At 34.1% G+C, this 21,757-nt stretch overlaps 1 protein-coding gene across 2 annotated transcripts in view; it reads right to left on the reverse strand.

Annotated features, from left to right (window-relative positions):
• Positions 1 to 876: 876 nt before the first annotated feature.
• LOC143255865 (frequenin-2-like) overlaps positions 877 to 21,757 on the reverse strand; it is a 65,732-nt gene continuing 44,851 nt past the window's right edge. For both annotated transcript variants that reach the window (XM_076512240.1, XM_076512328.1), the window contains 4 exons: positions 10,897 to 10,975; positions 9,445 to 9,533; positions 4,210 to 4,293; positions 877 to 1,176 (listed from right to left, as the gene is read on the reverse strand). In XM_076512240.1, coding sequence (XP_076368355.1) covers positions 1,084 to 1,176; positions 4,210 to 4,293; positions 9,445 to 9,533; positions 10,897 to 10,975 — 345 coding nt within the window. In that variant the 3' untranslated portion in view covers positions 877 to 1,083. The remainder of the gene's footprint in view (positions 1,177 to 4,209; positions 4,294 to 9,444; positions 9,534 to 10,896; positions 10,976 to 21,757) is intronic.

Genomic DNA, 21,757 nt, shown 5'->3' on the forward strand with positions numbered 1-21,757 from the left:
ACAAATGTCAATGCAGCCTAAAATAACTTGTGTCTACTTACCTTAGGCATTTGAAAGGTCAAAAATAACATTTTACATTGTAAAAAAACATGGAGAACGACGACTTTAGTATTAAATATGAAAAAAAAATCAAAATTTCAAACATTAAGTAACTATTCATGTATGTTATATTTATAAATACTTCATACAAGTTAATGGCAAGTCAAGCAAAAATGACAAATAATTATCTAATTTAAAAAATAAGATTCATTTCAAAATATAAGTGATGTAACTGGAAGTAGGGAAACACAAAATTAATTAAACAGGTGTTCTCAAACGCGCTCAAAATGTTTGTCCCTACAATACCTGTAAGGCCTAAGACCGAAATTAAAAAGGTTTTTTTTTCCTAAAGCATCTGGTGTTCATCCAAGGTCGAAATTAAAACATATTCAAAATTAAATTTCTTGCATGCACTTGAGAGCGCAATTTTTATAATGAATTCTGGATTTTTTTATGATTCTAAATTCATACTTTGAGCTAAGTTTTATTTATTTTACGTTTAATCTTTATTTGTTACCTCTGTTTAATTTACCTTTAAGCAACTTTTCTTCCAATATGTCAAAGTAATACCTCGATGGGTCAACGTTAAGTTTATCGACTTGCAAAGTAACAAAAAGAAGAATACAAATGGTTCATCGTGTAGCTTTGCACATAGAAACAAAAACAGTATGTCAGAGTGATCTGATTAGCTTCACTTGATATTTTAGGCAGAACAAACTAAAAATAACAACGTAGAGTAGGCCTAATGGGAAGGTTCCATCATAAACCATGCATTAAATATTTTTATTAATCTATTTTATTTTACTTAACAGTAGGTGATGACAATAGGACGTAGAATAGAAATTTACTTTTTTTATTACTTGTAGTATTTTACTGCAAGCTGCTGTGATACAAGTAAACGCTTTTGGTACGTTTGGAACAAAATGTATTCAAACCATTATTATTTTCTCTTTATGAATTATACCCATCAATATAACAAATAGGAAAAAAATACTAGATTTATTTGATGTTGTTTTTTTTCTTCTTCTTAGAACCCAGCTTCTGTTATGGAGAATAGAGAGATAACGCCTGTATAATCTTTTCATCTGCTTTAGAGCCTTCCCGAAATTCCTCCAGAGTTAACTTGTCATCATGGTTCTGAAGATAAAAAGCAGTTGAATTTTGAGTTATACTAAGAGTTGAAGAAACAAAAGGTGATATGGAAGCACATAGTCAAATGTTATTAGCTGTGTAGCCAAATGTCATGCAAGAAAACTGATTAATATGCCTGATGAATTGAAAATTAGATTAAAGCATATATGCTGATAATTAACAAGGTAAACATAAAATTAAATTCTGATACTCAAACAGTACTTCATAAAATCAGTAAAACATAAATAAACAGTATAGTCATGGTCAAAGCGTATCTATCCTGTGTATTTAGAGAATTATCTCAAAATTCATGTAACGCATCATACACAATATTTTACTTTTAAATGTTCAATTTAATATTACCAAATTTATGTAATACGTAATACATATCTTACTTGTAAATGCTCAACTTAATATTACAAAACTGAGCTGAATGGAAGTTTGTATGTGATGATGTTTGAATTTTTTGTAGCATCATAAATCAATTTCAAAATATTCTGGATTAGTTTCATGACAGATATGGCATACAGACCAGGACTGAAATAAGAAGATAATACATACGAAACACTTTTAGCATTTTATGTTAGAATTGGAAAAATATACAGCCAGTTTGAAAGGATAAATTCTCATAAGGCTGCAGTGCTAACACCCAAAACAAAATAAGTTGACTGCAGTGTTGGAACCCAAAACAAAACAGGTTGACTACCAACATATTTATCAGCCTTTCGAACCATACTACAGTAGAGTAAAAAATTGTTGCACTTCATATATAATTTGGCTTCCAACAAATGCTGTCTTTACTACCACTATTTGTATTCTCTCTGCAGTGTCGATAATACACCAACCCTTTTTTATTACTACTTTTTGTGTTATTTCTATAGTATTTACATTACACCATTCCCTTCTTTTACTACCACAATTTGTGCAATTTCTACACTATCTACGGTACACCATCCCCTTATCTTATTACCAATGTTTTCTGTTCTTGCTGCAGTGTCGATAATACACCAACCCTTTTTTATTACTACTTTTTTGTGTTATTTCTATAGTGTTTACATTACACCATTCCTTCTTTTACTACCACAATTTGTGCAATTTCTACACTATCTACGGTACACCATCCCCTTATCTTATTACCAATGTTTTCTGTTCTTGCTGCAGTGTCTATAATACACCATCCCCTTCTTTCAATATGATTGTTTCATATTCTTTCTGCAATATCTACAACACGTCCACGTCATTCCTTCTGTGGTGTCTGCAACACGTCATTCCTTCCTCTTATTACCACTGTTTTGTGTTCTTTCTGCAGTGCCTACAACACGTCATTCCTTCACCTTATTACCACTGTTTTATATTCTTTCCGCGATGTCAACAATACGTCATTCCTTTCTCTTATTACCACTGTTTTGTGTTCTTTTTGCAGTGTCTACAACACGTCATTCCTTTCTCTTATTACCACAGTTTTGTGTTCTTTTTGCAGTGTCTACAACACGTCACTCCTTCCTCTTATTACCACTGTTTTGTATTCTTTCTGCAGTGCCTACAACACGTCATTCCTTCCCCTTATTACCACTGTTTTGTATTCTTTTGCAGTGTCTACAACACGTCATTCCTTCCTCTTATTACCACTGTTTTGTATTCTTTCTGCAGTGTCTACAACACGTCATCACTCCTTCCTCTTATTACCACTGTTTTTTTGTTCTTTCTGCAGGTTATTACGTCATTCCTTCCCCTTATTACCACTGTTTTCTATTCTTTCTGCAGTGTCTACAACACGTCATTCCTTTTTCTCATTACCACTGTTTTGTATTCTTTCTGCAGTGTTTACAATACGTCATTCCTTCCCCTTATTACCACTGTTTTGTATTCTTTCTGCAGTGTCTACAACACGTCATTCCTTCCTCTTATTACCACTTATTTTGTGTTCTTTTTTTGCGGTGTCTACAACACGTCATTCCTTCTCTTATTACCACTGTTTTGTATTCTTTTTGCAGTGTCTACAACACGTCATTTCTTCCTCTTATTTCCACTGTCTTGTATTCTTTCTGCAGTGTTTACAACACGCCATTCCTTTCTCTTATTACCACTGTTTTGTGTTCTTTCTGCAGTGTCTACAACACGTCATTCCTTCCTCTTATTACCACTGTTTTGTATTCTTTCTGCAGTGTCTACAACACGTCATTCCTTTCTCTTATTACCACTGTTTTGTGTTCTTTTTGCAGTGTCTACAACACGTCATTTCTTCCTCTTATTTCCACTGTCTTGTATTCTTTCTGCAGTGTCTACAACACGTCATTCCTTTCTCTTATTACCACTGTTTTGTGTTCTTTTTGCAGTGTCTACAACACGTCATTTTTTCCTCATTTTCCACTGTTTTGTATTCTTTCTGCAGTGTCTACAACACGTTATTGCTTCCTCTTATTACCACTGTTTTGTATTCTTTCTGCAGTGTCTACAACACGTCACTCCTTCCCTTATTACCACTGTTTTTGTGTTCTTTCTGCAGTGTCTACAACACATCATTCCTTTTTCTCATTACCACTGTTTTGTGTTCTTTCTGCAGTGTCTACAACACGTCATTCCTTTCTCTTATAACCACTGTTTTGTTGTTCTTTCTGCAATGTCTACAACACGTCATTCCTTTCTCTTATTACCACTGTTTTGTGTTCTTTCTGCAGTGTCTACAACACGTCATTTCTTTCTCGTATTACCACTGTTTTGTGTTTTTTTTTTTCAGTGTTCCCAGTACACCCTTCCCTGCTGCCTTTATTATTAAGTTTGGGTCGCTTTGATTTAATGTTCTTATGGGAATCCGTCTTTTGTCGTTAAATATAGGGAAATATCCGCAAAGAGAAAGAGAGTAATGCTTTATAAAGTTCTAAATGGACATATTCCTCAAGTATGTTTTAATTAATATTTCAAAATAAAATAATAATTATTGTATTTACTTCTTGATGTGTGTTAGTTAGAGTGTTTAAAGTAGGCTATAAAATCAGTAAAAGACATTTATTGAAGTTTAATAGCAGTATTCATGCTCACTTTGTCTAAATGCTGAAATATTTTATCAACTCTTTCTTCAGGTGTATCTTCTCCTGGTTTTCTGTTATTTCCAGTCTGGTTACCCTGGAAACACGAAAAGACAAAACTCTATAAAATATAAATGACGTCGTTCGTTTTGTTTTTGACTAACGTTGCTGAAAAAGACAAAGAAGAAGAAGAAGAATGTATCGGATGTGCTGAAGCCAAGTAAGCGGACTATAAAAACAACGTTGAAAGCGTGTCCATGGTCTAATAAAACTCCACGTTTTAGAATGCCTTATTAATAAACCAGCTCAGTTTTGAAGGAGAAGTTTCCGAACCTTACTGTCGTAAAAATTGGTGTTGCTGTCAAAGCTATGTAGCAATAACATATTTTGTGTACAGGCGTTGGAATATCTAGAACAAATATGGCACGATGAAATTAAATATCACCGTTTTATATAATAGAAACTGACTATATGAATGAACCGTTTTATTATAAAAACTGTAACTGTTTTAAAATTAACTACCTATATAGATATTATTGTGAAGGATGAGATGATGGCTTACTTGTAACCAATAAAATAAATAGAAACTTGGCAGTACTAAATAATAAAACCAAATCTGATATGACACAAAGTTTCACCGGTGCTAAACTGACATTATTAGCTTTAGGAAACAGAACTGAGAAAAACTAAGCAATTGTACGTTTTACAAATACATTATTTCGCCAGTAAAGACATCATCGGGTACTTTACTGCCGAAACCATGGTCGTAATAAATGATGTATTTGCGAAACTTAAAACTGTCTTGTTTTACCTCATTTCTGTAATAATGGAGTTTTACCAAGTACCGACGGTTTCAAGTACCAATTTAGGAAACGAGTACCTTGTAACAAATACTGTCATTATTTTGTGATATTTAATAACTATAATAATATTAATCTGTTGTACGGTCATATAGAAATTGCACAATATCTATATGTATGATATACATTTATATGTAATTATATACACGCAGATGTAAAATGTCCTTTATATAAGTTTACATTACCTAGACTTACACGTTATCGAAATAGTTGTGTTCTGTAATGAATAAGGCAACTGTATGTTACATATACACAGATTTGTTTAGATGCGTTTATTGGATATACATCTTTATTTATGTATAATTACAAAACCAAATATAACAAGATAACGTATATATATATTATTATTATTATATTATTACTGCAATAACAATGTTCGATTATTCCCTTTTTCATAACGTTCACAATCATGCCTGGGGAAATCTTCAGAAACAGAAGCGAAAGTTTTTCAATGAGAAACAAATCTGTATAAATATAATGCAACTGTCTCTTGTATTTGCAGAGATTCCAACTATTTCAAATGACTGAGCGTAATGATTGCAGATAAAGCCCTTTATCATTTGCGGCTACTAGGCTTGACCAATGTCTCTAAGCTGTTTATTATTATATTATTATTATAACTTTTATTATTTATTACTGCTATAGATTGCTCATTTATTACTGTGTTCATATTCTGAATTCTTACTCATAAATATCGTTATCTGCATCGTTTTTGTCTTCGCTTCAGCCTTTTGTTGGTGAGATGCCGATTTGTATCTCTGGAACAATCGTTTATCCTGCCATGCACCACAGAAAAATCGATGTGACAAACTGTACAAAACGCATGACTGTCACTGACTTTTGATACAATGACCGGATATTTTGCATCTTTTTTCCATCTTGTGAACGATCGCATTGGTGTTTCTATGCCGCTTAGAAAACGAGAAATACCCATCTACGCGAGCGCTGATTGGCTGGGAAGCACTGATGACGTAACTATGGATTCCCCCACGTATGGAAAAGCACCGCACTCAAACTATTGGTAGACGTCGGAGATACAAATATTTTTTATTATTTCAAGCACAAACATGATTATCGCAAGTAGCCAGTTGGACTATGTCTTTTATTTATTATCAAAATTTATTTGTATCTCACTAGAAATATCCTTTTCACCCCTTTCAAGCCCTGGGGGAACAATTTGTCACTTTATTGTATAGGCCTATATAATATATAATAATTTGGGAGTTGCAAAAAGTCGTAATATTTGTCTGTATGAGCGTATAGTCGTAATGTATACACCAAAATCGTAATGATTACGCTCAAATCGTAATGGTTGGCATCTCTGTATTTGATATGTTCATGTATCTGCTTTGCAAGATATAGATGGATCTTTACCAAAATTGGAGAATTCATTGAGTCAATTCAGAGGTACAAACAAATTTTCAGTTTTGTATTTTGCGGTTTTTGTGGGCGTTTTTTAAACCACTAGTTTTCGCCTTGTTGATAGATCTTTACAAATTTGGTATGAATATTTATTGGATCCATGGGAAGATACAGGCAAGTTTGAGTTTTGCGTTTTGTATCTTTCAGTTTTTATGGGCGTTTTGGTGTTTTTTTGCAATTACAATTTAGGGAAGCAACCTTTAAATAATTATGAATTTACACTCCAGTTAATATCAGATATACTTTCAAAAATACCCTGAAATTAGGCATGTTATATTTGAACACTACATTGTTTATTCAATCCGTTAGGGATTTTCAAAAAGAAAAGTGTAACAAAATATTTTTACCATACTCATACCCATTGTCAACGACGCGTTTTACCCAATACAGAGCATGTCAAGCTTATGGGTATAACAAAGAGAGTGGTGGTCGGAACAATATTTATATAGATCATATGTTGCAACAGCAGTCGTTATGGTGTGTTTGTTGTGTCCCCGTGTTTTTCTTTTTTTATATATTGCATAATGACGTGTTATGAAAAATCTGTTCGTGATAGAGAAAACTATATATACCATTTTCAGATTCAGCATACAATAATTACTATAGAACATATAAAAATGTTATGACAATAAAACCGTCGCAGGCCTGTGTAATTTCTGAAACCTTAAATACCTTCTTATTTGGAATTAAGCACAAAGCTACACAGTAGTCCACCACGGATATCGAAACCCGGTTTCTCGCGGTGTGAGTCCGCAGACATACCGCTGTGCCACTAGGAGGCTAAATCACTTCTTTAGTTATCTCCAACCGAAATATATTTCACTTGTTCTCTGGTCGCCGCTTAAACTTCTCTTTTACGGTGAACTTTAACATAAAGTTAGCTTTAACCGTCGTGTTAATCTATATGTGTTATTATATTTACGAGGGTAATTATTCTGATGTATTTCCACACCCACACACGCACTCACTGATAAGGTTTATATAATTTAATTATACTTTCAGTTTGCAGATTATCAGAAAAATATTAATTAAAACCTCACTAGTGTTTTTCTTTTCAAACGTTTTTTAACAAGGCCCATTAATGCATCAATACCATTTCAACTACACATTAATTGTTACTGGCCACTAAACTTGAAATACAAATAATAACAATTGGTTGACGTTATAGGATAGATTGCTTTTGAAGATAAAAATATACATATCAAATCACCGAAAATCAATCTTGCGCCAGTTGAAAATTAATCGATGTCCTTATATTTTTGTCTTATATTTTAACCCGAAGGATTTCGACTCTCTCTGTATATAGAAATTACAAATCTGCCTTCACTGGTTAACAATATATTTTTGTTTGTTTGTTTTTCACCGTTCAACGTACAGATGTTTCTCAAAGCGTCGTATGTACTTTTACATAAGTGAATCAATTTTCATTGAAGTCGGATCACATTTTGTTATGCTTAAACTCTTGACAACCACTGGTTATAGATTTCTCTGAACCAATCGCGACGTGAGTTTCTTATTGATCGTGCAAGAACACAAAATAAGAAATATAATAATAATAAATTTTTATTGTGGTAAATTAAATAACAATTTGATCTAAATAAGTGCTTTTCTTCCCGATTTGTAATAATCCTTACATGATAGAAAGAAATGAATATTATTTTCGAAATCTTTGTGTAGTTAAATTATGGAAAATCAGTTATTAAAAGCAAACCAACTTTTATGAAGTTTAAATTCGCAGGTGTGTGTAGTAACTGGGTAGTGAAACAGCGGGAAATGCACCATATTTTTCATTTATTTAGTTGAAAGTTCGAACGATCACCTGTTATTTTTGTATTCCTGTATATTCAAATACTTCAGTGCAACCAAGACTTGTAAACTACAAACGAAATGGCTCAGGTAGTCTATGCTGGTGAAACAAACAAGATTTCTCCAAATTTGTTTGTTTACTATAAATCAATAACGTGCTGCAACTGAAATTACTTTAATCAGTTAGAGGAAAATTGTATTATTTATGTGTTGGTGAAAATCAGTGGCGTATTTAGGTAGGGGCTAGAGAGTGCTCAGCCCCAGGGCCCATGGTTATAATGAAGGCGCATTGATAATTTTATTCTATGTAAAAGTACAGGGATGTAGAGTCCACAAGAATTATTAGCCCTTGGGCCCACATAACCTTATATCCGTCACTGGTGAAAATATAGAAGAGTTACAGAATATTTTTAGGCCAATAATAAGAAGTAACGACGATTTTAAACAAGAATTGTTTAGGTGTTGGTTTCGTTATTCAAACAATCGGATTCTTCTGCACAGAATAGGAATTGAAATTTGATCAACCTTCGTATTGTGGAAGTTTTAGCAGTACTAACTTACTTACTAACCATTTATTTAATCGTCTTAGAGTTGGTTTACTTTTATTTCTTTAGACTTAGATTTTGAACTCTGGTTTGGGTAAGATGTATGATAAAACCTGAGTAAACACAATGTGTTATGGTCGTCGTGAACACGGCCTACATGTAAAAGAATTTTAAAATATGAAAATAAATAAAAATAAATTTGTTATTTATAATACTAAAATCATATATATCAACATTTCATTTATAACATCTTTAATTTGTTTAACATTTGCTAAATCATATCATGATACCAACAAATAACATGTTGATAAGTGAAATCTTTTATACAATAGTTGTTACCAAGTACAGATCAATAAACAAATCCTCATATTATCGATTAGGCATATTTACTTTTTCCATTAACGTATTTAGTATATCGTATCTTTTTACCATGACGTTATAGATGTCGCTTTCGTGACGTTACTAAAATAAGTTATCTTATAAATGACTTCCTATATAAGTTATCGTCATCCGGGCTTGTAGTCGATTTATCATGTATCCTTCTCATGTTACGAGTAGAAAACTTTAACGGAAACAATGTTTACTAACAATCATAACATATTTAGCTTTACTTACCAACATCTGGTAGATAGCGTCTACAATACTGTACATTTCTTCTCGGGTGATGTATCCATCGTTGTCCACGTCATACAGTTTAAACGCCCCTATTTGTGGTTTTAAAAAATGTGTTTAAATTTTGTTTTAAATTAGTTTTTCATACGCAGTGGAACGTCATACAGAAATTTTATTTTCCAAATATTATCGTGATATTTAATACTGCTATTCAAGTAAAAATGGTCATGAAGACAAAAGGTGTTGATAAGTTATCATATTTGTTTTTATAATTTCGCGAAAAGCTACATGAGGATTAGCAGCTCTAGCTGTCCCTAATTTAGAGGTGTAAGACAAAAGAGAAGGCAACTAGTCATCAACACCCACCGCCAGCTGTTTGGCTACTCTTTTATCAACGAACAGTGGGATAGAACGTAACATAATAATGCCCCCATGGCTGAAAGAGCTAGCACATTCGGAGTGATGTGAATTCGAAACCGCGACCCTCAGATTACGTGTCGCGTACCCTTATCACCTAAGAAGTTATCGTGTGTTGTCTGCCAAGGGTAACTGTGCCTAAACCCAAACCTTTGTTCGGCTGGAACCTTGAAGTCTCCAAACCTGGCTATAAGGGGGCTTTGTCAGGCTATTTATATCAAAGAATGAAATGTATTCTTATTTTCCTTGGATCTTTGAATATACAGCCCGGGACGCAACCAGTTGGCCACACCCGACCCAGAAACTTTCAAAAGTAGAAGAAATAATTATTTCTCGTTAGTACAACTTTATCAAATATCTCCTTAAGAAAATATGTTCTACAGTATAAAACACAAATTTGGAAGTGAAGTAAATAAAACTATTGTATAATAAACTTAATTTCAGAAATCTTTGAAGGAAAATCTGATTATTCTATATGGGGTCTTCCGTTCTCGAATCTCTCAACAAGCACTTAGTATCTTTTTATGGGTTTGTAGCTTGGGTCTAATCCTGTTTAACAATAACAAGATCAGCTATCGTACACACTAATACGTGGCCCGGCATGGGAGGTGTTAAACGCGCTCTACTCGTAATCTGAAGGGATTGGGTTCGAATTCCCATCTCATCAACAATGTTCGCCCTTTCAGCCGTGGGGACTTTATAATGTAACGGTCACTCCCACTGTTCGTTTGCAAAAGAGTAGCCCAAGAGTTGACAGTTGGTGTTGATGACAAGCTGCTTTCTCTCTAGTCTTACATTGCTAAATTAGGGACGGCTAGCGCAGATAGCCCTCGTGTAGCATCGCGCGAAATTCAAAAACAAACATACAAACTTGTTACAATTCCAACTTGAAAGACAACATTAATCTGTTGTGTACAAAAACATCTGGTTCTCCTTATTTTGTCGTGTATTTTGTAGCTCGGATGGAGCTCTGAAATTTTAGGGTGTTTTTAGCTGAAATAAAAGTTGAGGTTAAATATCATTTTTCGTGTTACTTACAGTCAAGTTTTTCTTCAACGTTTCCTCTTGATGTCACAGACAATGCTCGTATGAATTCTTCAAACTCAATAGCTCCATCCTGTGAAAAGATCCATGACATAGCTTATTACTTCAATAATGACAAATTCTACTTTAACATTTATTACTTTACAAGAAGTAGTTGTTTTTATCTTATAGAAATGAGCCCACATTTTTAGTTATAGGTCTGTAAATTTAACGTTGATCCATATTATAACAGATTATGTTTGTTTGTTTGTTTTTTTAATATCATGCAAAGCTACTCAAGAGCTATCTGAGCTAGCTGTCCCTAATTTAGCAGTGTAAGACTAGAGGGAAGGCAGCTAGTCATCACCACCCACCCCCAACTCTTGTGCTACTCTTTTACCAGCGAATAGCTGGATTGACCGTCACATTATAATGCCTCCACGGCTGAAAGGGAGAGCATGTTTGGTGTAACGGAAATTCGAACCCGCGACCCTCAGATTACGAGTCGAACGCCTTAACCCACCTGGCTATGCCGGGCCATATAACAAATTATAAAAAGAAATTATGAACAGCCCATTTGACTTTTAAACGAATGTCTGACGAAAAACTTAATTAAAACCCATTTCAAACTGTTGACTTTTGTCGGGTGTCAATTCGTTAAAATATTTGAGATAACGAAAAAACATCGCTGTTCAACATACAAAACTCAGTTTATAACTTCAGAAAATTATTTCATAATGTTTCGATTCGGTGTTTGTTAGTTGTTGACTGCTTTCGGAAATTATTTTCACAAAAATAGACAAGAGACCCAAACATGGAGTATGAAGTACAGATGTAACATAATTTCAGATTTCAAATAATGTCGACTTTTATTTTGTCACAAAGGTAGTTCCGTAGTTTTATTCTTTTTATTTTCAGTTTCTGCCCTTTTCATATTCTTGTTGAACTACAATCTAATTTTCAATTGTCATTGAAACCTCTAGCATACAGTATCTCAGGCAATTTCTGCTTACTTGTATAAAGTAAAATACGATAACCTTTTGAAGTACAAAGCCTTTTAAAAGTTCTTTTAAAACTAGCTTAATGAAACACGTATAGCTCTCTGATAGCATTAAAGGTCACGTCTTTTAGAAGAGATAACGGAAACTAACTTTTCATTCAAAGCCTAGCACAGCTTTCTATCGTTTGGGATGGGAGGTTACGTAACGACTTCATAACAAAGCTTTTCGCATCGATCTGACCGTATTTAATCAAACAGGTTACGTTTTTACCATGAGTGTCATTTTGGTTTTAATATATTGAACCAGTTTAAGTTTAGGAGTAAAGTGAAATTTCGACAGTCTGATTATTAAACCTAAATGTAAATAACCTTAAATATTTATCGTTTAATTATTGGTCATAGCTAACTTGTTGTTTATGTTTGTTTTTAGGTCACAGTGATCGAATTCAGAAGTACCAACATTATAAGCTCTTTAAATCGCCGCTGAGCTTCAGAAGAGAGATGATAAATAATAATGTAAAATAAATAAAATAAAATTTTAAACAAAGTACTGTAATCGTATTATTTGACGAAATGTCTTTGTTTATTAGCATATAGGTTTGACATGGTCTGATGATTAAGACATTTGATTCAAAATTCGAGTATCGCGGGATTGATACCTATCACCGAACGTAATCTCCCTTTCAGCCTATTGAGCATTATAGTGTAACTTTAAACCCTACCTGCACTTGTAGACTAAAAATTGTTGGTGGATGATGTTAACTAGCTACCTTCCCTCTCGTCTGGGGCCCGGCATGGCCAAGCGTGTTAAAGCGTGCGACTCGTAATCTGAGGGTCGCGGGTTCGCATCCTGGTCACGCCAAACATGCTCGCCCTTTCAGCCGTGGAGGCGTTATAATGTTACGGTCAATCCCACTATTCGTTGGTAAAAGAGTAGCCCAAGAGTTGGCGGTGGGTGGTGATGACTAGCTGCCTTCCCTCTAGTCTTACACTGCTAAATTAGGGACGGCTAGCACAGATAGCCCTCGAGTAGCTTTGTGCGAGATTCCAAAACCAAACAACAAACAAACAAACACTTTCGTCTGTCACTTCAAATTTCGGGACTGATAGCACATATGTCTATCGAGTAGCTTCGTGCGAAATTTGATAAACAAATTTACAGGCATATGTGAAGCATCACTGATCTTTTCTTGTGCGTGTGTGATGAAACAGAAAAAATTTCTTGTTACAAACAAGAGAGACCTCAGACGTGATTTAGCAACGGAGCATATAAAAAGCGTTATTTCCATTCACCGACTAGACTGAGATGATCTGCAATCCTCGGCATAGGATGATAGAGGTTGTTAATAGTCAGCGTGGATTAAAACATTAGGAGTAAGGAGACACAAATAAAGTTAATGATCTTAAAATCACATCTGAATGAAGTTCGTAAAACTGAGTAAGAAGTAAAACGTCTATCTAAAAACATTTAACTCAATGTTTCTGACATTAACACAGAGTTAGCTGAGCTCCTGTAGGCTAAACTACAATCCTCAAAGTGCTACAAATATGAGGTTAAGGGTTTTACCTTGAAAACTTTGAAAGAAAATAGTCATAACGATTCTTTAGCCATTAAATTGTTTAATTATGGATATTGTGGTGTTATCATGTGTTGTAAAACATGTTTTACATAACAAATTACACGAGTTTTTATACAGAAGAAGTAATTCTGTTTTGAATTAAAACTTTAATGTTTTTACTATTGTAAAATTACACTTAGGCACGCCAGGAAATGAATATATCATAAATACTTGATATAGTTAGAACAACTTCATACACGTGGTTTCAGTGATGCAAATTTTCATGATGTAACTCCCTATGGTCATTGCTCTAAGAGTCGCGGTCACTTAATTTATAGAGTTATATATAGCAACCTATATTTCTTAGTTCAGGCCTGGCATGGCCAGGTGGTTAAGGCACTCGACTCGTAATCCGAGGATCACGGATTCGAAAACCCGTCACACCACACATGCTCGCCCTTTCAGCCGTGGTGGCGTTATAATGTGATGGTCAATCCCACTATTCTTTGGTAAAAGAGTAGCCCAAGAGTTGGCGGTGGGTGGTAATGACTAGCTGCCTTCTCTCTAGTTTTACACTGCTAAGTTAGGGACGGCTAGCACAGATAGCCCTCGTGTTAAAGCGTGCGACTCGTAATCTGAGGGTCGCGGATTCGCATCCTGGTCACACCACACATGCTCGACCTTTCAGCCGTGGTGGCGTTATAATGTGATGGTCAATCCCACTATTCTTTGGTAAAAGAATAGCCCAAGAGTTGGCGGTGGGTGGTGATGACTAGCTGCCTTCTCTCTAGTTTTACACTGCTAAGTTAGGGACGGCTAGCGCAAATAATCCTCGTGTAGCTTTGCGCGAAATTCAAAAACAAACAAACAAATACTTCTTAACTCTATCATTGTAATGATATTATGAGCATATTTATTTAAGAGAAATGTTTCATCTCACTATTAACGTATTCTATTTTAGTTGTAATCTTGACTTAGGATGAGCAAATTTCACCATCATTGATCAATAGTAACAAAAAAAAGCAATCGTACGTTGACATTACATTTTCATCAATACACTAAAGTCCTTCTATAAACATCACATCTATTTAAACAGTAATTAGTAAAACCCGGTGAACACTACAGCAGTAAACACACTTGCACTATTAAGCAAACGTAAAAGATCACGTAAAACATCTGATCTAACGAATAGAACCAAAACATGTTGATTTTTGCAATAAGTAAGATTCGATGAACTAATATGTTAACGGAGGGTTGCAATGATTTATTTCAGGTGTAATACGGTGATACGCCAAGGATTATCTTAGCATAGAATTTCTTGATCTTTGTAACACTTTTAGGTTAATTAAATTGTAATGATGACAAAGACGAAGTACGATCAACAGATGTTAAAGTAAACAAAGAGATGTGTCTGAATCACGGATATGCATAGATGTCTTTTCTATAAATAACGGTCATGGAGTAGGGACAACCCCAAGTATATATGATATACACTCTACACGATGTAATGTAATTACTACATGTAATAACAGATCATACATATGATTAAACTCTGCCAAAGTAGGTAGTTCCTAAATTTAAATTTAGAACATCACTTTGGCCATATTTAGGACGTTACCAATCATATCTTCTGAAAGGTTTTGAAAATGTGAAATATATGCTATAGGATAGTGAGATACGTGGTACTTGCATACAACATTATTATCAGTTACTAAAGGTAAAATCTTCCAACGTTTGCGATTATCTTCCAGCGCATAGAACAGAAGAGAACTGTTGCTCAAAAGTGAAACCTTCGGTTAACCGTAACATGGGTTTTATAATTCAATGACAACCAAAAACAACGTGAAAATCCTGAGCTAACTTTTCCATTAATGAAAAGAAGAACCAACAGTCTATAATATTTTCAAACTGCAAGTCATTTCTTTCCTGAAAATATCAAACAGTAAATACTGTTTATACAATGCGCGAGTCACAAGCAATATTGGTTTCAATTGCACGCCATCTTTTATCTCCCAATGAAACGCGTGGAAGTTTGTGGGAAGTGACAATGATGTTAGAGGTTGGAATAACAAGGAGGTATGAGGCATAGTACTACAGTGTATTCAACAGGTTAACTGCCTGATAGCATAATAAGGATGGGTAATTTCGTTACTAATGTCTTCTTTAATTAAATCCAGATAGCATGATACCAAAACATGTTTACAAAAAAATGTTGCTAACTATTCTTTCTAACTTTGTTTTACACATTCCGAGAAAAAAAAACTATTAATCTCTTAACACATTTTTATGCAGAAAGTTTGTGTTTTAAAAGTATTGTTTTTGTCACTCAAAACTGAATGATACTTCACGATACTTCGCTAAGCAAGGACAGTGCCAGCTTTTGTAATAATCTGTGAAATACAAAGCCAATAATTATATATGTTAAAATGACTGGTTTGGGTTGAGAAAATTTTTATGTAGAGAAGCGAACAACGTTTCGACCTTCTTCGGTCATCGTCAGGTTTACAAAGAAAGAAAGAGGTAACTGACCGATAGCTGACCACATGTTTAAAGGGGGTTGTGTAACTGAGTGTATGAATGTAGAAGGCGTGCTTAGATGTTTCATTATATTTATTAATATAGGTATAAAGGCGTTCCTTTATATTGGTTTATTTTGGGTTTAAGTTGTTGTATAAGTAAGGTTTTTTTAATTTTGCGTTTGTTCGTGTTTGTTTCTTTATTTAATATTTGGGTGTTTTCTATATATGTAAAAACGGCTGGTTTGGGTTGAGAAAATTTTTATTAAATTTTTTAAAAAATTTCTCAACCCAAACCAGCCGTTTTTACATATATATTTTTCTCTACAAGTGGGTTTCTCGTCATCACTGATTGGGTGTTTTGTATGATTATGTTGTGTTTATTTGATTTGCGGTGTTCTAAAACGTGTGAAAGTGACTTTTTGTGTTCTTTGAATCTGGTTTCCATTTTTTACTCAACCCAAACCAGCTGTTTTACATATATCTTTTCTCTACAAGTGGGTCTTCTCGTCATCACTGATTGGGTGTTTTGTGTGATTATGTTGTGTTTATTTGATTTGCGGTGTTCTAAAACGTGTGAAAGTGACTTTTTGTGTTCTTTGAATCTGGTTTCCATTTTTTTACTCAACCCAAACCAGCTGTTTTTACATATATCTTTTTCTCTACAAGTGGGTCTTCTCGTCATCACTGATTGGGTGTTTTGTGTGATTATGTTGTGTTTATTTGATTTGCGGTGTTCTAAAACGTGTGAAAGTGACTTTTTGTGTTCTTTGAATCTGGTTTCCATTTTTTACTCAACCCAAACCAGCTGTTTTTTACATATATCTTTTTCTCTACAAGTGGGTCTTCTCGTCATCACTGATTGGGTGTTTTGTGTGATTATGTTGTGTTTATTTGATTTGCGGTGTTCTAAAACGTGTGAAAGTGACTTTTTGTGTTCTTTGAATCTGGTTTCCATTTTTTTACTCAACCCAAACCAGCTGTTTTACATATATCTTTTCTCTACAAGTGGGTCTTCTCGTCATCACTGATTGGGTGTTTTGTGTGATTATGTTGTGTTTATTTGATTTGCGGTGTTCTAAAACGTGTGAAAGTGACTTTTTGTGTTCTTTGAATCTGGTTTCCATTTTTTTACTCAACCCAAACCAGCTGTTTTTACATATATATTTTTCTCTACAAGTGGGTCTTCTCGTCATCACTGAAGCCAATAATTAGTCCTTGCTGCAAAGATATAAACTAATAAAACTAATTATTTTCATCTCGAAATATCAAGAAACTATAAGTCTAATTATATCATAATAAACAATAGTTTTCAACTGGGTGAATGTAAATCAAACTAAATAATAACAAACTCATGCTTTTGATACAGCATAAAAATTACATCGATTCGTTAAAATTTTGTTTTCAAAGACATTTTAGCTGCTAAGTATCCCATCGTTCAACAACAATAAATAATTATCGATATTTCATTTTCTAAAGAAATAATTGAAAACCGGAAAAATTGACCCACAGTGAGTCTTGCTTAGCTGTTAATTAATTGTAGCTGTAAAAAAAAAACTTTTTCAGCAGATAAAACATTTACGAACATGATCAGAGGTATCATTAATGATAATAAACTTTCATTATTTTGTACTTTGATTCGTCAAATAAGGAAACACTTGTAAACATTATACCCTTGGTGAAGTAAAAACAGAGGTGAAACCATTGGTTGGTCATTATTTTCTCATGCACTATGTGTATTTTTCTTATAGCAAAGCCACATCGAGCTATCTGCTGAGTCCACCAAGGGGAATCGAACCATGATATTAGCTTTGTATATTCAAAGACTTACCGCTGTACCAGCAAGGAACCTCATGTACTAAGCCAGAACATTGTCCTGGTGCTACTTGTACAACTGCCACTGCCATCTCTACTGCAACTCCAAGTTCATCATTACCAGAATAACTCCTGAAACAGAGTTGAAGAGTATTTGTCTGGAATTTGAAGAAAAAAACCGCGAAGAAAACGTCTCTGTTAAAATGAGACGCCAGATCTTGTATTGCACAACATTTGCGTCCACTACCGTATTTTCTGTGGGATATTGGATGGGGGAAGTGATTTTACTCCCTGATGGATAACGTTAGTAAGCTGTTCAGACTCCAGATGTCCAAAGGATTTCAAATCTACATTCAGTATCTAAAAGAAAGTACAGAAAAGCTTCGCGCGGGGATCAGCATACCAAAACCCCCTACCCCTCTTGTATACTGGACACCAGAAACAGACTAAAGAATTTCTTCGCATAATTGTGTTCTACCTATATTACAATAATCTCCGCCTTAGAACCTAAGTTGAAGACGTTTGGAATATTTAAGCATTTGTTTTCCTTCACATCTTTTAGGCCCGGCCAGACCAGACGGTTAAGGCACTCGACTCGTAATCTGAGGGTCGCGGATTCGAATCCCTTCACACCAAAACATGCCGCCCTTTCAGCCGTGGGGACGTTATAATGTCACAGTCAATTCCACTATTAGTTAGTAAAAGAGTAGCCCAAGAGTTGGCGGTGGGTGGTGACGACTAGCTGCCTTCCCTGTAGTCTTACACTGCTAAATTAGAGATGGCTAGTGCAGATAGCCCTCGTGTAGCTTTACGCGAAATTAAAAAACAAACTCAAAGAATGGTGTTAAAAAAAAAAATAATTACGCGGCATAAACCACAACTTATTAATATGTTAATTCGTAACTCTGGTATTTATTATATCATTAATTCAGCATCAGTTTGTAATTACGAATGACAAGTTTAGTTCACTGTATAATGTTTAAAGTAACATGTAGGTTTGTGTAATTTGAATAGTTAATACATTAATCACGTGTTCAACAAAATATGAATATTTAAAATGCGTTTTTTGAGTTCCGTGCAAATATTTCCGAGAGTTATCAGTGTTAGTCGCTCCGTATTTACAGAGAAAGACTAGAGGGAAGGCAGTTAATCAATATCACCAATCGCCAACTCTTTGGCTACTCTTTTACCAAAGAAAAGTAAATTTAACCGTCACATTATAATACCCCAAGACTGATAGGGAAGTCATATTAGGTGAGGGGAATTCGAACCTGCGACCCTCAGATTGTGATTCGAGTGCCCCTAACAACAAGTGCATGCCAAGCCGTATAATAATTAAGGTGTGAATTTACGTATTTAGTAGTTTAGAGCAAACATGTATATTTTCCCAGTTAAACACATACTTTCTGTAAACTAGTAACATTACCAGTGGTCGAACGTTCGCATTCGTTTACAGAACTTGCGACTATTTTCTTCGAATGTTGACTATAGCGATATAACGTGCTCTAAAACATGAAAAATTGAAAATTCTTTTTCCTGACTATTATCAATCTAAGTCAGTAAATCAGATGGACTTTCTTTTCCTGCATCCCGTTCAGCAGACTTGAAGTGAACTGTTGTAAGACGTAAAGAAACTGGGATTACTGTTTCCTCCCTGTTCTCAGTGTAGATCAGATGGTGTTTCCTTTATTCCGTTAGGCGAAATTAAAGAGACAGTTAATCATGCGTTCTGTTTATTCTCTAGATTAAGGCAATCGATATCAGCGCCTCCTATGTACCTATCTATCTAATGTGCTAAAAGATAGTCGTTGATAAGTTCATCGATAAACGTGTTTTCACACTCACCGTTTGCGCTGTTGGTTCTTCAACAACAATAAAAAATATCACGAAAATAAAAAAATCTTCAGAAGAAATAAAAATAATTTGCTTCTATACCTCATGATATGACATCAATGAAAAAGGATGCTAGTTAGTATTAAAATGTCTTATGAGAAGTCATGGTATATAAAATATAACACATTTTACGCTGAGACACAATGTAACAAAGTTACTTTTTATTACTGACGCAGGTACATTGACATCCATCGTTGTATTGTGTAGTAACCGGTTTGAAAATTTGTTTCATTACAGTGATCTGGTTTCATAACATTTCGTCATTAGTGTGATGTTTTCATTTTGTCTAGATTATGTTTTTTCTTTTTCTAGAAGAGGCCTCAGCGTATTGAAAAGTATAGTGTCATCTTGTAAAGGGCGGGATATAATTAGAACGTCAAAATTAATTATAAAAAATACAGCATACTTTTAGTTTATTATCAAACTAATTGACATACAGTCTTGAGTTTGCGGATGTTATTATTCTTATATATCAACAAAAAATTAGAAAGTGTAATTGCTTTGGATCCAAACATTCAGTTTTTCCAAGTTTATGTCGTTCAATTTTTATAACTCATTTTTTAAATGTTGCTAAAACCTTTGTTAACGTTTATTATTCACTCTGGGAATCAATAAAACATGTTTTGAGGTTGATTCCAAACAATGCTTTTCGTTATTTTTATTTTTTAGTTCTAGATATACATTTGGACTCGAAAGAATATCTGGAACCTGAAATGCCCACGAGTGTGGCCGAATTAGCGTTGGTTTCTAAGCTGTGAGAGAATAAAACCCACACAAAATGCAATGATGCAAGATTATTTGGGGCAATACGAGATCTGGTTCCTCAACTCTATAAAGCCCTTTTCGTTTTGCAAGTTCTGTAGATGGAGATGACTTAATGTAGCTTAGTTGCTGCTGTAAACCGGCCAAGTATGGTGTCTTTATGAAAGTGAGACTTCTACTACTTTGTCCAAAGAAACAACACAGTCCGATCATCCTCTAGTCATCGCATCTTCGTGGCTAAATACAATTAGAAAATGAATTACTTCGGTAGTAAAGTGTTATTTTTTTTGTGTTTGAGGTAAACATATCGAATCTTTTATTAAAGTATATTTTGTTTTTGTTATAACTTGAAAATCGGAAACAATGGCACGTCTCTGTAGCCCATCCAATAAATTCGGCTTCATTGAAAATTAGGTTTTCGAGCTTTTCAGTGATGATAATGCTTAATAATAAAGAGGGAAATGGAGGAATGGTCTACTAATTCAGAATGATCTTAAACTAGGAAAGCGAAAATGTTCTTGTTTTATTAAAAACAGAGAGTTCTGAACTTTCGTGCTGGCACACATGGTTCGAAACCTTGCGATACTTCTAAATATTTTCTACTGTTTAATGTGTAGATGTATTATAAAAGTGGCAGCCAGTCCCTCAATTTGGATGATTAATGTTGGGGTGCTGTTGAATAGTAGTCTTCCCTCTGATCAATAAATAGTTCAATATATATAGGGAGGGTGGCAGATACCTTTGCCATAAATACTACACAAGATATTAAAACCTTCAGCATTGGGTATTTTTATAATAAACCAAGAAGTTAGTGATGTTCTCGTTATATTAAAACAGTTTACCATTGGATATTTTTTAGGGTTTTTAAAAGTATTTAACAAAATACGAACTGTACAAGAATTTTGGGGTTATTATAAAGGTTGAGGGTCTCTCATAACGATATATGTTTACTTTTCATCTTAGCAACTGGCATGTTTGAAACATAATCTGATAAAAGAGTGTTGATTTTAGTGCTTCAATAGTAGGCGTAGATAATCCTTATGTATCTTTGCGCAAAAATTCCAAACAAACCAGCGTTTTCTAAACCAACAGATATCTTTGTATTTATTTTTATTTTTTTAGTTTTCATCCTGGTGATAAATCCTACATTAAGTTAGTTAATACTTTTCAGATAAACATCTGTGTTTGCATGAAATCGAAGAATTTAATCAACAAAATAATCGCAGGAATTGATACAACATTAACAAGATCATAGCATGAGAACACAATAAATAACATTTAAAAGTAATTGGTTCTACATTTATATTTTACGCATCAAATTCTATTAATGT

Source organism: Tachypleus tridentatus, chromosome 1, assembly GCF_004210375.1.
Source record: "Tachypleus tridentatus isolate NWPU-2018 chromosome 1, ASM421037v1, whole genome shotgun sequence".
Lineage (NCBI taxonomy): Eukaryota > Metazoa > Arthropoda > Merostomata > Xiphosura > Limulidae > Tachypleus > Tachypleus tridentatus.